A 16565-nucleotide genomic window follows, 5' to 3' on the forward strand; every position below is an offset into this window, starting at 1 on the left:
AGTCTTCGGACCCCAGAGGCCTCCATCAGCTTGTCCACTCTGTGTCTCTAACACCCACTCTTACGTGTCTCTCACACACAGACTGCCAAAGACAAACACACAGATCTCCATGGTAACTAGTCCCAGTGTTTTCTCTTTGATCTATGCGTTTCATGTTCTCCAAGCCACGGCGTTTTTTAAAACCGCGTGCGTGCACACGTGTTTGTATGTGCGTGTCTGTGATTTGAGTCGCAGCTTGAGGATATGGTGTAGCTTTGAGACTGCAACGCAGAGGGAAAAAAATCTCACCAGGGATTGTCAGGCAGTTAGATGAAGTGATGGGAAGTAGTCAGAGAAAAGATGGTGCGATTAGAAAAGCCTTTGAACTGTTGTACTGCGGTGTCTGGGGCAGTGATGCACAGATTATTTTAGAGGGAAATCAAGACTACATGTGAAGACTTTTTTTTTTTTTTTTGAAGAAGTGACCAAAGCCACATTTCTTTCAGGTGTCCTAATTACACACAACTATGATCAGGATCAGCTAAGCTGGTTTTCAGAGTTAAACTTGTTCACTACTTGTAAAGTAGTATATCCTGCTGGCATCGCTATTTAATTGAGTGGGAAGAGAGGATCAACGCAGCATAGTATCAAAATATCTTTGCATGGCCATATTGTATTCAATGAACAAAAAAGAAACAAGACAAAACACAACACATAAACCTCAATAAAAAATGTTAAATATTTGTAAAAATATAAAACCATAATATACATAAAATACAAAATTACTTGGAAGAAATCAATGAATACACAAACACTTCAGCCAGTGCTTCCTCAGACTGGATGAGTAACGGGAACACTCACTGTCGGATCAGTGAGTACTTTCTTAAAAGTGCTTTAAAAGTTTAAACACCCACAGCTACAAACATCTGACTGGGCATAGGTAGGCTTCTCATTGCATCATTGTATGCAACATGCAGCTTCTGCGTGCTACATTATTTGTAAGATGACCACAAGGGGGCAGTGTACAGCACTGTGCGATACGCTTTAAATAAAGCCAGTGTAACTGGAAGTGAACAAAAGTTGAATTTGCATGCAATAGTATTTGCCTGCACATAGAGCTTACATCGTTATCTGTATATGTCATCATCATTGTTCATTTGCTCAGTAATAACGTGCCCGAGGTATTTCACCTTTTTATGAACGTCAAGAGTATTTTGGGACAGTTTAAACAAAGTTTAAAATTTAGCTGTTTATCCTGCTTGATTCTACATATCACGATTGCGCTTTTAACAGCATTGTACAGGGTGGGCCATTTATATGGATACACCGTAATAACATTGGAATGGTTGGTGATATTAAAGTCCTGTTTGTGGCACATTAATATATGTGAGGGGGCAAACTCCTCAAGATGGGTGGTGACCATGGTGGCCATTTAGAAGTCGGCCATCTTGGATACAACTTTTGTTTTTTCAATAGGAAGAGGGCCATGTGACACATCAAATGTGCAATACTTATCTTAGTTTCAAAAGACCTGCCAATGGCCCAAACACACACACACACCACACACACACACACAACACACACACACACACTACACACACACACACACACACACACACACTGTGTGTGTATAAAATTGTCTGTAATTTCTAAACAATTAATACAATCTGCACTTCGTGATTGTTTGATTTAATATCCACTCTGGTGCTGTACAGAGACTGAATCACCATAAAAATTAAACAAAATAAAAAATACACCAACACCCAATTCTAATGACATGGTGGGAGTAAAATTACTCTTACATTAGAATTGGACTTATTACATATATGTTACAAGTGTCTTTGAAAAAACAGAAGCACACATATGACTTGATTTAGTTTAGCTTGTCTTTTGAAGCAGAACGTCTCTAAGGCTACGTTCACACTGCAGGCGAAAGCGCATCAAATCTGATTTTTTTTTTTTTTTTGACCCTATGCGACCCATATCCGATCATGCTATGACAGTGTGAACAGGACAAATCCGATATTTTCAAATCCGATCTGGGTCACTTTCGTATGTGGTGCTGAATCCGATACATATTCGATGTTTTAGAAAGCGACTGCTGTTTGAACGGTCATGTCGCATTAAATCCGTCTTTTACGTCACTGACACAAGACAGACGCCAATTATCAGCGCCGGAGAAGACATCGTGAACGCTTCCTGGCCATCCAGTGTAGATGTCAGTGAAACTGTTGGGAAGACAACGTTGGAGAAACGTGAACATTTTATTTGTACTGTATAATCTGCAGATTCTGACAGAAATCTGCAACTATCCTTTGAAGCACCGCTCCTCTAAAACAGCAATAAGGATAATTATTAGGTTATTTACATTATTATGTAAATAACAAAATAACTTAAAGCAAAAATTGGGAAACGTAAAGTCCGAAGTCTTTATATTAAGGGCCATCAGTCAAACAATATTGTTTGGTCTGGGTCTAAACAGAGCGCGTTGTGTGTGACGTCTTTTTGTGCGCATGCGGGCCACTGCGTTTGCTGTCGCATTTTATTTGTAGTGTGAACAAGCAGACAAAAAAATCGGATTTGATCAAAAAATCTGAATTGAGCATTAAGACCTGCAGTGTGAACGTAGCCTGACAGACTTTGCGGCTCTGACTATAAACTTTTCATTCATATTTCCAAAGAATGACATTGAAACAGCAGGTCAGTATATCTGCGTTTCCTGAGCGCGCTCCATACTGCGTTTAGCCTCACTTAGGCATTGTGCAGTCAGCTAGCAAATGCCATTAGTTCAGGTATCCACTCCTCTCAGCCATTAGAGATTTGTGACTCTTCACACAGAAATGAACAGTTCACTTCAGGTTGTTGTGTGAGAGGAAGCGCACTAATTAGTTTATCAAATAATACTTTTTACAACACAGTCATGCACTACCTTGCAATTTCCAGCTGTTTTGTTCAGTCTTAGAAATAATGATGCTCAAACAGGATCCGTTTGTCAAATCATTAATTATCAGTTTTTTTCCTAATGTGTTTTTAACTCCAGGTGTCACACAGTGAGAGGGCATTTATAGAGTTGCTCCTTCAATAAAAGTGCTCCTGTTGGAAATGATTTAGCGCGGGATTAAATCTTTGTCTGTTAATACCCTTTGATTTATTCTTTTCTCGACTTCTGGACTTCTGTTTCTGATTAAATGCCATTCTTCAGTATTTTCCCTTTGCCCTTCGTTTTATGAGCCTTCTCGTGACACTTGTCAAATCAGAGATTTGTGTGTCTGACACACATTGACACGGGGCATTTCTAAGATGTCTCAATATCTTCTCTGTATGCCATGGGACTCTGCTGCTCACTGCTTTCCCCCTCCCTGCGATGCTTTAATTACTTTATCCCTTGTTTCACTCATCCCTTTCTCCTTCACTTCATCGCCCCGAGCTGCTCCTCATTCCTTTTAATTAATCCACACAGATTTAGACACCTTCACCCTGCTGTGAATGCACACACACGCACACACACTAATTCCTAGTAGAGAATAACAACTTTTAAGTGAGCTTGCTTCACTTTGAAAGTTTTTTTTTGTGTGTGTGGAAACAAATGCAGTGGGTCTGATTGCTTGTTATTGTGTGTTATGTTTTGGTTCAGGGCTCCAACGGAAGCATGCAGCTTATGGAAACAGAGTTCTCCAAAACTCTGGGAGAGATGGTGGCTCTTCATCTGCATCACCAGAAGAGCATCCCAGCGTTCCTCTCCGCCGTGACCCTCGACCTCTTCAGCCGACAGACCACAGTCTGACAGAACTGCACACCATCTCACACACTCGTGTAAAAATTCAAGATGAGCTTAACTTTTATTTTGACTCCCCCCACCCCCCCCCCCCCCCCCCCCCCCCCCCCCCCCCCCCCCCCCCCCCCCCCCCCCCCCCCCCCCCCCCCCCCCCCCCCCCCCCCCCCCCCCCCCCCCCCCCCCCCCCCCCCCCCCCCCCCCCCCCCCCCCCCCCCCCCCCCCCCCCCCCCCCCCCCCCCCCCCCCCCCCCCCCCCCCCCCCCCCCCCCCCCCCCCCCCCCCCCCCCCCCCCTCGCCCCTCTATATACTTCACTTTTCCCCTCGCCTCATACAATATTCATAAATTGTTTTGATTGTGCCGGTATGTTTCAGCAGCTCTGTTGTATGAATAGATCAGCGAGTGCTGTTTTTGTGGCGGATGAGCACCTGCTTTGATAGAATTTCTTTCATTGAAAAGCAGCTTGGTGCGCCTATTTGTACAATGAATATTTCATCAATAAAGTCTCGAGGAAACCATTTTTTTCCCTAGTCATCATGAAAATGATCCATAAAAATCACTTATATTTGTATTTAGAGCCTTCTTTTAAAAAAAACAAAAAATACTGGATGTTGGAAACACACTTCCTCTAAGTTTGTTCTTTTCTCTAGGGCAGCGGTCCCCAACCCCCGGGCCTCAGACCGGTTCCGGTCCGTGAGTCGTTTGGTACCTGGCCGCGAGAGTTGAGGCTCAGGTGTGAAATGTATGGTTTTAGCGTTATTTTGTTATCATTTTTATCGTTAACTCTGTTTTCCTGGGTCTTTTCACGTGTGTTATGAATAAATCTTATTTTTTTCGGTACTGGTACTAGTTTTATTTTGTTGTATTTATCCGCGACACCTTAAAGGCTGGTCCGTGAAAATATTATCAGGCATAAACCGGTCCGTGGCGCAAAAACTGTTGTGGACCGCTGCTCTAGGGGCCCTATACAAGAGAAAAGAAGCGGTTGTAGTTCCACTCTGTCCGAGCCAATCTGAGCCGGTGTCAAAGCAATCGCTGAATCCTGCTTAGTTCAGTTTGTAATTCAGATTTGTTTTTCCCCTCACAAGATTTTTAAAGGTTGGAAGTCAGGAGGCGGTGCAGGGTAATCACACGGGGAGTATTTGTGCGTTTCCACTGTCAGCAGGATCACTAAGCTTGACTGACACTGAAACACTGAAGGAGTAAGCGTGTGCAGTCATTTTAGATGTAATAGATGGAAAAATCATGGATATGGGTAATTTAAAAATTTGTGTCACCTATCAGCCTGTCACCCAGGAGAAACGGAGCAGGCGCGAATGAAAGGAACAGTGTCATACAGTATAATATTAGTTCAGGACTCTGAATTTCAATTGAGAAATTATGTATTTGCTCTCTCTTACTTTTTCCTGTGCACCAGCTTTACAGAAGAATTACAGTGTGTGGTGTGCCATGTGCAGGGAAGCTGTAATGTTTAGTGCTTGTAACACAGTCATTGTCCATGAGTTTGAGTTTGATGAATTGCGATTTATCCCCTTTATGGCTTCAGTTAACGATTGCATCTTTGTGTGTGTGAACACAACACAAGTGGAATTTCTTGGTAACAATAAAGTGAAAATGGCAGAAATAAACACGCTGAAGAGGGGAAATGAGGAAGCCGTCCAATAAAACCGAGAAACAAAAGGAAGTAAACTGAGGATGAAGCCACTCATCACAGCAACGATATAAGGACTCCAGCTGGCGCAGCCATATGCCTCATGAGGCAACATATTCTGCACAGTACATGCCACATACTGTCCTTGTTTTGTTTCTGTTTTTTACACACATTCTTTTTCACAGCGCAGCACATCTGAACACCCACCGCCCCGATGAGGTCATGTGTTTGAGGGTTTTGCATAAGCTGTGCAGCACACGCTGCGATCTGCTGTACCTTTGTTGTTTTTGTCTTAAATTTGAAATGAAAATGTTAATAAAACACATTGGACTGTTGATCGAGTGAGATTTAATGAGTCACTGTGTTAATAAATACCCAGACCGCAGGCATTAGGAGACACTTGGATTTGGAGCTAGCACTCGAATGACTGGTGTCCGGGCTCGCACCCATGGGTCTAATTTGCCTCAGACTATGTCCAGATTGACAGATTGGCTACACAGAAGGTGTAGTGTGAGCAGCATGTCAGTGGAGCAGCAACAGCCGCTCTGCCCCTTTCCAGAATTAGGAAGGGGGGGGGATCCATCCTTGTGTTATTATAAAGCACTCTAAGTGTTTTGGTGTTTAATAAACCTTCACACTAATGGAACTGTTACCCAAACTGCACTTTCTGGATCACATTGTTTGTCATGGATAATTGAAGAAACACATTTTGTTTTGTGTGTGTTTTTTCTTTCTGAATGCTGATTACATGTAAATTAGTCTCTACTGAACAGTGTCTATAAATGTGCAAGCTCAACCAAAGAGGTTACGAGAAGTAGCCACTGAATATGTTCTAGTGGACAGCTCGGGTGTATTGCTTCTTGCATGATAGACACTGTATTAACTTAATATTTTTTTTATTTATTTATATTTTGGGGTGTTCAAACTCCTTATTACTATAGCAGCAGGTTGTGTGCTTAGAGGGCCAAGCATTACCAACTGGATATAGTTAAGACTACGTCTAAGCACGGCTCTCTTTCTGGAGTCAAACTCCCACCAGGGCTGGAGTTGCTCTGAGTCAAAGTTGCTGCCAGCGCTCCTGTCTGACAACCCAATAACATGGTGCTGGATGCCGAAGGAATCTGTCAAACCAAAGTACAAGGATTTCTGGGCTTAGCTGACAAATAAAACAGGTGAGGAAAAAAGAGAGCCTGCTAGTGCTACTGTAGAACAGACTGTAAGAAGAGTCTACGGGGTTATTAAATGAGAGTTAACCTACACACTGTACGTTTCCATTTTGCAATAGAGGAAAAATGTCTGGCACATTATGGTTCTCTTGTCATTTCTAGCTCATTTCTAGTTCATTTTTGAACAGTGACTTTTTCTTTTTTGTTTTTTTGCTATTACCTTCATCACCAAATGCTGTTTCCTGTCTTGAGATGCTCTGTCAGGCCTTTACTGCAGCTTCAGTAGCTGCTTGTTTGAGTCCTGTAGACCTTCCCCTCCATATTAGACAAGCGTCATCAGTGCAGGTCTTTAAGTCCAGATTGAAAACCTATTTTTATTCCCTGGCTTTAAACTCTGTAGGAAACGGACACCTTTCTTATTAATTTTATTGTATTTTTAATTATTTTATTGTATTTTTAATTTCGCTAGTTGTTTTTGATCTGATGATGATGATGAGTCTCTGCCTCCGATTTTGTATTTGTGTTTCTAAGACTGAACTGTGCACACTCCAGATTTCAGTTCCTGAAGCCATCTCTTGGTTGTAGACAGCAACATGCCTCCTGCAGTTCTTTTTCAGCCTAATGATGACATCTCCTTGGGTCTCTTCTTGATACCAAATACAAGTTCAGCACTTGGAATCACCGACAGATCTTTTATCATTGTATTTTTGTACTTAGTACACAATACCTTTGAATTTTGTTACAATAAAATATAGATTTGTGTAGAAAATAAATTAGAAAAATCAAGTTGACTCCACATGCATTTAGTCTTATTTAAATACTTTGGCATAGATTAAGCTGTGTTAATTCACCAGATTTCAACCTCGTGGGACAGATTTACACAATAAAATCAAGCAAAAGCACAAAACTCATTTTCAGTTGATTGACTTCACAGATCTTTTGTCTGAAATAATGGGGAGCAGGCTTCACCTCGCCTGTTTTTCAATTATAAGTCCAATTCCCTTTGAGCCTATAAAAATGGGGGACTATGCAAAAAAGTAATGTTACTTATTAAATGCCTTGAATTAAAGCTGAAAGCCTATTTACAATTGATTTGGAATGCACTGCGGTAGTGCACAGAAGTAAAACTACCAAACTTGTCATTTTTCAAAAACTTGTGTATGTCCCAGTAGGTCCACTGTTGCATTGGGGGACACTTATATGAAACCTGTCCAAAGTTTCAGATCATTTTAGTCCAAATCTAAGTGTTCAGACTCCCCTAATCACCGTTTTCCTTACATGGGTCTCTCTTTTTCAGCTTTCCTGGGCTCGCCACCGGCACACACCTGTTGACTCTGCATGTACGTTTGAATGAATCAAATAGGAGGGATATTTTTTTTCTCCGACACAGCCACTGTGGACAAAGAACAGTTTCATTTCTGTCTTTGAATTTTAATTTCTGTTGTTTTTTCAGTCACGATGTCATTAGTAGCCTTCAGAGTGTTGTTGTGCTTAAACAATGGCTTTTTGCTCCAGGCAAAAAAGAGAAGATATGTTTAAAACTGTCCCTTTTTTTAGGTTTTGTTTGCTTGTAATCAGCTGGAACCATGGTTAGCTCTAGTTTACCACAGAGAATTACCTGAAACACAGCTAATAAAAGAATAATTGCTTCCTAATCCTTAGTGCATCGCTACAACCTTAAGTGTACATCAGAATAAAAGAAAAACAGCAAAAGCAGTGAACATCTCAATCGACCACATTATTTCCATTATTATTATAATCCTTCGCTACCTGCTAAACTACAACCCCCTCACACTCTTTCATCTTCCTGCTCCCCTACGCTCTTTTATTCATTCCTTTATCTTTATTTCATCAGCCCATCATCTCAGAGTCGAAAAACAATTAGCACAACCCTTGATATCTCATTAACTATAAATGAGATGGTGGAGTGAGGTTAAAAATTCCATAGCTGAGCTGTGCGCCGTGCATCAGATTGCACTGGCGCACCAAACCTCATCAGACAGTAAACAATCCATTTGAAAGGTGTATTTTTAAAAGAAAATACGCAGTGGAAATCATCTCAAGGCAGCACTAAATCTTTAAAAGCAATTCTTGTGCATGATTAATTTATCTTTAAAAAAATTTTTTTAAAGTAAAGGAGTGGTACTTCAACTTCATCTTTTCAGCTTTATTTTTTGTAAACCACAGAGAAATATTGATGAGACCCGCTGAGGAGAGACATGCCCGCTACAGAGGGGAGTCTCAGCTGGAAACTAGAGGGAGGCTTATGGGACAGTAAAAGAGGGGAGAGAGAAAGAAGCTGCCACTTTGTTCTTTCATCTCATCCCTCTTCCCTCTCTCTCTCTCTGTCTCTCTGTCTATACCTTCCTCACTAAACTCTCCATCTGCCAGCTTCCACTCGCACAGGAAGCTCTGCATCATTTTCTCTGAAGTGAGTCTTTCTCCCAGTGCTTCCTCCAGTCTCCAGCTCTCTCCTTCACTGTAGTCCCAGCAGAGAGAGAGAGAGAGACAGTGCAGCTGTCATGCTTTAGTTCAGATCTGAGCTTCTTCTCCTCGGGTTCCCCCCTAGAGTAGAAACAGCAGGATACTGTATTCACTGAATAAGGTGTGTGTGTGTGTGTGTGTGTGTGTGTGTGCGAGGGCATTCATGTATTCTTACAGTATTGTGCCCCAGAACAGCAGTAAAAAGCTCTTTGCTATGTAACTGTTTTACGTGAAGGAACCCAGTCCAATATTTAACTGGTCGTAACAGATGCTGAACTTTTACAGCGGTGCCTTTTCCAGCTGAAATGAAATTCTTGGTACCGACTTGGATTTAGAGATCCCGCGAACGTGAACGTTCAACACAGCAGGAGGCGTGAGGTTTATCGTACAGGCTTAACGTTTAAAATCGAAAGAAAACCTCAGCAGAGGAAGTAAAAGAGAATTCAACTCTGACCTACTGCCAGCAGTAGGCGCGTGCCAGATTTTCTTTTGAAATTATAAATGCTGAGATTATTGTAATGGGAATGCCTACCTGAAAGACAAAACAAGGCTTTATTGGGTACTGTTGCATGATTTAAGCTCACCCTGGAAATAGGTCTTAGCTCTTTAAGACATCGCAGCAGCTTGCAAACATGATCAAGTCAACTTGCTAAAGTTCAAACTGAGCATATGAATGAGGAAGAGAGGTGATTTAAGTGACTGTGAACATGGCGTGGTTTGTTGGGCTGATCTGCTGGGATTCTCTCACACAGCCATCCCAAGGGTTTACAAAGACTGAGCTGAAAAAAGAAAAAAAGGAGTGGAGACGTGAGCTATTATCTACACAAAACAACATGTTGCTGTCTTAACATTACAACTCTAGAACTCAGTGACACTGAAACACCCGACTCATAGACGGTTATTAGGTAGCTCATCAACACCAAGCTTTGCTTTGACAATGAAGAATTTCTCATCCTTCACCTCCTGAACAACATTATTGACCCACCAAGATAGAAAATACACACGGGCTGTGTTACATGCTTTGATGCTGGTGTAAATAAAGGGATTTTCCACAAGCTGCACTATACAGCTACAGCACAACATTAATACCACCTGTCTTATATTGTTTATTATGCTCTTCTTACCCATTGTGGTGTGAATGCAGGATCTCTGTTGGTGTCCTGTCAGCTTTGAAATGTTAGCAGTAGATCCACTGGGTCCTGTGGGTTGTCTTGTGGGGTCCCCATGAATCAGATGTATTCTGGATGCTTAATCCAGTTGGGATATGGGGAGTTGGGATGATTTGGAATCTCTCTTGGGTTCTTTCTCACGTTCTTTGAGCCTTCGGGAGACTTGTGGAATTTGCAGGGTGTTGGGGATGTTTCAGCTCATCTGCAACACTGATTAATTGGGTGGAAAGTGTTGAGGAAAAATCCACATGAATGCCAGGACTCCACTGGACTTTGCTTTTGCACTGTTGTCAAAGCACTTTCTAAGCCCTGCTTTTAAAGATGCTATTATATTATCATCGCAGAGCTCTGGCAGGGGGTTTATTGATCGAAATACTGCAGCTGGTGCTGCATACAGATTGGTGATGCACCAAAGAAACATTCCTCAGGGATTTTACTCCATATTGACATGATAGTATCACACAGTAGCCGCAGATTTGTCCAGGATGTAAAGCTCCCATTGGTGCTAAGGGGTCCAAGGTGTGCCAGGAAAATATCCCCCACACCATTACATCATTACACCACCAGTATCCTAAACATGGCATCAGTTCACAACATCACTCGCCTCATGGAGCTTTATATTGTAAGCTAGAGACCTTACGTTAATACAGAAAACCTTTTAAAACAATCAGATGGCAACCTATGAGGAAGCATTTGGTAACAGTGGGAAGGAAAAACTCCCTTTCAACAGGAAGAAACCTCCAGCAGAACCAGGCTCAGGGATGGGCAGGCTAAATGTAGCAATGTTTAGCCTGAGTTTCCTGTTTTTAGCTGGCAGAAGTGGCACTGAGTGTGATCCTCTGCTGTTGGTCACCTGCTTCAAAGTTCAGTGTGTTTTATGCGCAGAGATGCTCTTCTCCATATCTTGGTTGATCTGAGTGGTTATTTAAGTTACTCTTGTCTTTCACAAATATTTTCACTCCACGCTGAAAGTCACTTGAGTCAGGTGTCTTCCCCATTCTTATGCTTGGTTTGAGCTCACCTTGACCATGTCTTCAGCCTAAATGTGCTGGGTTACTGCCATATAATTGGGCGATTAAACAAGTGTACGCTAATAAAATTTCTGGTGAGTGTATTTGCTGCATGTAAAGCAGTTTTCCTGATTATCTGGCTGTTAACATATCAACATTGCCTTAACATTAGATCTCAGCAGCTGACAATTCAGCCTTTTGACAGATAGAAATACAACTGAAGAGACTGTATCATGTTCAAAATTACATGGTCATGACTAAAACTGATTTAGCTGAATTTTCATTTAACAGAAATGATCTTTCAAACATCACCTTACGCACTGGTTTTCACTGGTTTTCCCAAACTTTCAGGGCAAGGAACACTTTAGTGAAGGAATATCTGCTTTGTGAAGCTTCGCCACAATTATAGCCCTTAATGTGGAAATGACTTGTGATTCTTTTCTTCTGTCTCTTTTGATGAGACAAAAGTAAGGTGACGTAGAGGAGAGAGTATAATTTATTCTAATCAGAAGTCTGAAAATTGAATCACAAGCTGGTCAAACGTAATTGATGTTCTTTCTCAACTCTCCAGTTATGTCTTATCCTCAGATTCATAACAGGAAATGATTCATCTCATTAAATGTTTCCTACTTTGCTGCATGCTGACAAGTTCCCAAACATTGCTTTCCTGTGTTTGAGACAGCTTTTATTTTCCAGCATCCCTCTGTGAGTTTACACAGACATGAGAGAACGCTCTTGTGTGTTTGTCCTTCTTTATTCCCAGTACCCTTCCAACTTCACATCCCCTCTAGAAGCCCCCCAAACTGCCCCTACCTGATTAATCTGTTAATGATGGGGTTACAACACCAGACATTTATCCACAATATATCATATTTGCCTAATTGAATTTGTTCAGTGCACGGTAGCGTTGATGTAGCTGTTTATTATCATTATTTGAGTTTTAAAAATTGTCAAAAATGTCATTAATGACCTACTGGAGTTGTCTAGCTGCAACTTCTGTTCAGTTCATTCCCATTTATTTGAGAAGCTCCACCATAAAGGCTTTTATTTATAACTTAATGTAATGTGTTTATATAATATATGAGGTTATATTCAGAGGTTAAATTGGGATTTGGGGAAACCTTAAAACCTGGTACCTGTTCAACCAGTGTAGAAATACTTCACATTGTCACTCCTTCTGTCAGGGTGTGATCAGCGACCCTGGGCTGCTACTCTGCTCTTTATTGATTTAGCCACCTGAATTCAACAAAATATAAGTAGATGTTACTCGAACTGCTAGTTTTCAGCTCCTTTGCACTTTAAAACCATTTTTAAAGTTATAATTTGATGACCGGATCAGAAACACTGACCAATACCACCATGTCTGCTCTGTACCGTTCCAAATTACTGTGCAGAAGCCGTTCGTGTTCGCCACCTGCATCTAACAGTACTGGTAGTTTCTGACTGCAACCACAATTTTACATTTGCACCATGAACACATCACAGCATTGAGCATTAAGGATGTGTCGATGGTAAAAGCGAGTCCTTGGATGTCATTATTTTCTTATTACCATGCAAGTATCTCCATGCTGTCACTGGAAGTGACGCCGTGCTGCAGCACATGAAAAATGAACTCATTTGACAGTAATATGCAATAACCTACCTATCAGATTTAATTGTTCATTAACAGAAGGTGCTGGAACGCTGTTTCAGATTATTCCAGCCCACTTTCATCCCTCTTTATGTTTCCTACAAAAGTCATAATAATTTTGCTCTCTTTGGCTGCCTGTTTTCAACGTTCGTTCTGCTGCTCTTAACCCCATATATATGTATATATATATATATATATATATATATATATATATATATATATATTAGGGGTGCAACGATATTCGTATCGATATTGAACCGTTCGATACAGTGCTTTCGGTTCGGTACGCATATGTATCGAACAATACAACATTTGTAATTTATTTTATCAATTTTCCTTCTGACGATGCTGTCTGTGTTGAGCGCTCAGTGAATCTGTGTTCGACTACTCCGCCTAGGCTGCACTGTCGAGCACAGATCCACTGAGCGCTCAACACAGACAGCATAGTCAGAAGGAAGAGCGCAGGGCAAGCTAGCGAGACAGAAGTTAAGCTCTACTTGCAACAGGCAAATTGAACCTCATTCAGATCTGGCGTTTGGAATTATTTTGGTTTTCATGTGACGTATGACCCTGAAGGTAAGCGAGTCATGGACTAAAGTAAAACAGTAAGTTGGATGTGCCATGCAATGCTCAATTACATTGGTGTGAACTAGTGTGTTAGCGCAGTTAGCTCGTTAACGTGTTTGCCGTCTAGCCCCATGCACGGAGCGATCGGCGGTAGCTCATTAACGGAGATTTGCCGTGTTGTGGCGTTAAGGTCATTTCAACGAGATTAACCTGAAAGCACTAGTGGGAACACAACGAATATGACTGCACATTTACGCCGACATCATCCTAGTGCAAAGACAAGTGGAAGCAGACAAAAAAAGCAAGCATGCTACTAACTTTAGCCGAGTCATTTAGACAGCTGTTAGCACATGATTCTCCTTATGCTGCTGAGAATATAGCCCAGAAGAAGCGGATAGTATAGCTTTTATTTTGGAAAGAGCCATTTCTCTGTAATAAACTCTCTTTTCCAAAGATGAGTGATTCCTCAATCAGATACAGGGCTTGCAATATCGCTAGCCCGACGTCCCGGAGCTAGCGATTTTTTCAGTCGGGCTACCAAAATCTATCTCTGCCCTGCCCGTCGGGCTATTGTAGGAAAAATATATGTCAATGCTTTTGCATTCTTTCAGAAATGTAGCTGGGTAATTATGTCATTGGCATCGGTGAGCCACTGTCAATATGTGACATATTGAAATCGCGTTTGAATTTGCGCTTGTTTTTTTGCTTTCACTTTGCAATCATGCGAACTGTGTATAGAGAGCGACAGCACTGATCTGTGAGTGATGATAATTTGTGCACCAATTCCTCTGACATCGTCTTATTAATCGTTAGCTTACTATGCAAACATGACAAGTGAAATCTCGCGCAGCTTAAACATGTGAGAGGTTGATCACGCAGAGAATCGCTGAGCTTATGTGAGTGCGTGTGTAAAAGCATTTCAGTTCTGTTGAGCCAAATAAGACAGGTCAGGGTGAAGAAGTGACAGCCAAAGAAAAGATTACCACAAAACGGAGAAGTTATGACAAATCAGACTATAAGGCAAAAAGAAAGTGCAGCTTTATGGTTTCATGGACAAAATAATTTCTGTGGCTGCAATATGATGAGCTAAATAACCAGGGCTGCACATAAGTGGTCCGCAGGTGCGCATTCGCTGTCAAAATAAAAAACACGCACAAGGGTTAGGGTTAAATTTAAAACTGTACCTTTGAGTTAAAATATATATTTATAATTTTAATAAATGACAAATTAAAAATGCATGAACATTTTTTTGTATCGAAAAAATATCGAACCGTGACACCAAAGTATTGAACCGAACCGAACCGTGAATTTTGTGTATCGTTGCACCCCTAATATATATGTATATATATATATATATATATATATATATATATATATATATATATATATATATATATATATATATATATATATATATGTATATATATATATATATATATATATATACATATATATATATATGGAAAAGGACAACAAGCAAGCACAGACGGTTTGAAAAGCATAATGTCATCGCTTGTATGAGCCAAGTTGCTGTTCTGACTCTGAAATACTAAAATGTCAGTGGGTGACAGAAACACCAACAGAAAACACGGCTCTCTGTGCCCCCTTCCTCATGACAATAACATAACTCTGACAAAACCTTACGCTAAGGAAATGCTCTCAGTGATGGATTACCAAACTGGACAACATTTCAAGCTTTTCCAAATTGATTTTCATGCTTCCCTGGCGTGGTATGGTATCACTGGCTCTCATGGTGGAAAATCTCTCTGAAAGATTGGTAGTAAAATTGTAACCGCAGTGTATAGTTTTAATACACTCAGCAGAACTGCATCTTTGTGCTAGTGCTAGGTTGGGCATCCTTTATTTCCTCGAGAACTGCCTTAATTCTTCATGCTACAGATTCAATGAGATGCTGGAAATATTCCTCAGAGATTTTAATCCATATTTACATGACAGCATCACACAGTTGCTGCAGATGGATCCATGACAAGAATCTCCCATTCCAGCACATTCCAAAGGTGCTGGACCGGGATCTGGTGGCTGTGGAGGGCATCGAACTCATCGTCATGTTCAAGTATCGAATTTTGATGTCATGAGAGGATGGCCACACTGTGGTCATGAAGGTTGCAAACTGGACACCATTCTGATGTCCAGTTTGAACTTCAGCAGGTCGTCTTGACCACGTCAAAGTCCATGGTTATGTGCTCTGAGTTTAACTGGTTAATTAGATATTTGCCTTAGCGAGCAGTTGAACAGGTACAGTAACAAGTAACAAGCTTCTGAGCTAAAAGCCATGAATGTGTGTGCTTTAGAAATGTATCATTAAAGTTCTTAGTAAAAGCTGGCCCACTCATTTGAAATTTCTGATATTTTCCATCGTTACTACGGGCAAGTTGGTGATCATCCTCTGGCATAACAGTTGGTCTAGACTGATATACACTCAGTACTGATGCCAGATCAAGAGAGCCTATTTGCAGGAGCTGTCAGGGGGCATACATTATGAACTTCCACAGAGCAGATTCATTTACAGATTTCTCTCCATTAATTTCTGTAGTTTGGAGCAGTTGCTCTGCCTAAAGTCTAAACATCCACTAATCCTCAGACCCATACAGTATATAATATATAGTTGAGAGGGCCAGTGGAAATGTGCAGGCAGGCAAGTCGCCAGGCACAGTCCAGTGTGGCTGCCAGAGAATGAGAGTGACAGTTTGGCTAATTAGAGCACTTTTAATATGCACTGCCTCGATCTCTCGTCTTAGCTCCCTTCAGTCTGTGTATGTGCGGGAACACGTGCTGGTGCGTGTTCGTGTATTTTGAGCTGATTCGCTGTCACCTTGTGTGGTAATTTAGAAAGGTGAGAGAGTGTGAAGAAGTCTAAGAAACCAAATATCCGCCAAACTTTGTTTGTCCTCTGCTTATCTGCTAATTCTTTGGGTTTTTAATCCAAACTCATTTTCTTTGTGGTGCACGTTCTATGATTTGATTTTTAATTAATTATTTTTGTTAAATTATTTATTTATTTTGTATTTATTGGATTTAACCCCAAATTTCTCCAAATATACTTGCTCTCGACACTCAGTACAGTAGTTTGTGTGTGCCAAGTGGCAACGCACAGGCCAAAAAAAAAAGTTAAAGCG

At 41.0% G+C, this 16565-nt stretch overlaps 1 protein-coding gene across 2 annotated transcripts in view; it reads left to right on the forward strand.

The window, feature by feature from the left end:
- Positions 1–4346, forward strand: part of mad1l1 (mitotic arrest deficient 1 like 1) — a 62066-nt gene extending 57720 nt beyond the window's left edge. For both annotated transcript variants that reach the window (XM_040045996.1, XM_040046064.1), the window contains exons 18-19: positions 3614–3829; positions 4034–4346. In XM_040045996.1, coding sequence (XP_039901930.1) covers positions 3614–3763 — 150 coding nt within the window. In that variant the 3' untranslated portion in view covers positions 3764–3829; positions 4034–4346. The remainder of the gene's footprint in view (positions 1–3613; positions 3830–4033) is intronic.
- Positions 4347–16565: the final 12219 nt, after the last annotated feature.

This window comes from Simochromis diagramma, unplaced genomic scaffold, assembly GCF_900408965.1.
Source record: "Simochromis diagramma unplaced genomic scaffold, fSimDia1.1 OVJJ01000798.1, whole genome shotgun sequence".
NCBI lineage: Eukaryota > Metazoa > Chordata > Actinopteri > Cichliformes > Cichlidae > Simochromis > Simochromis diagramma.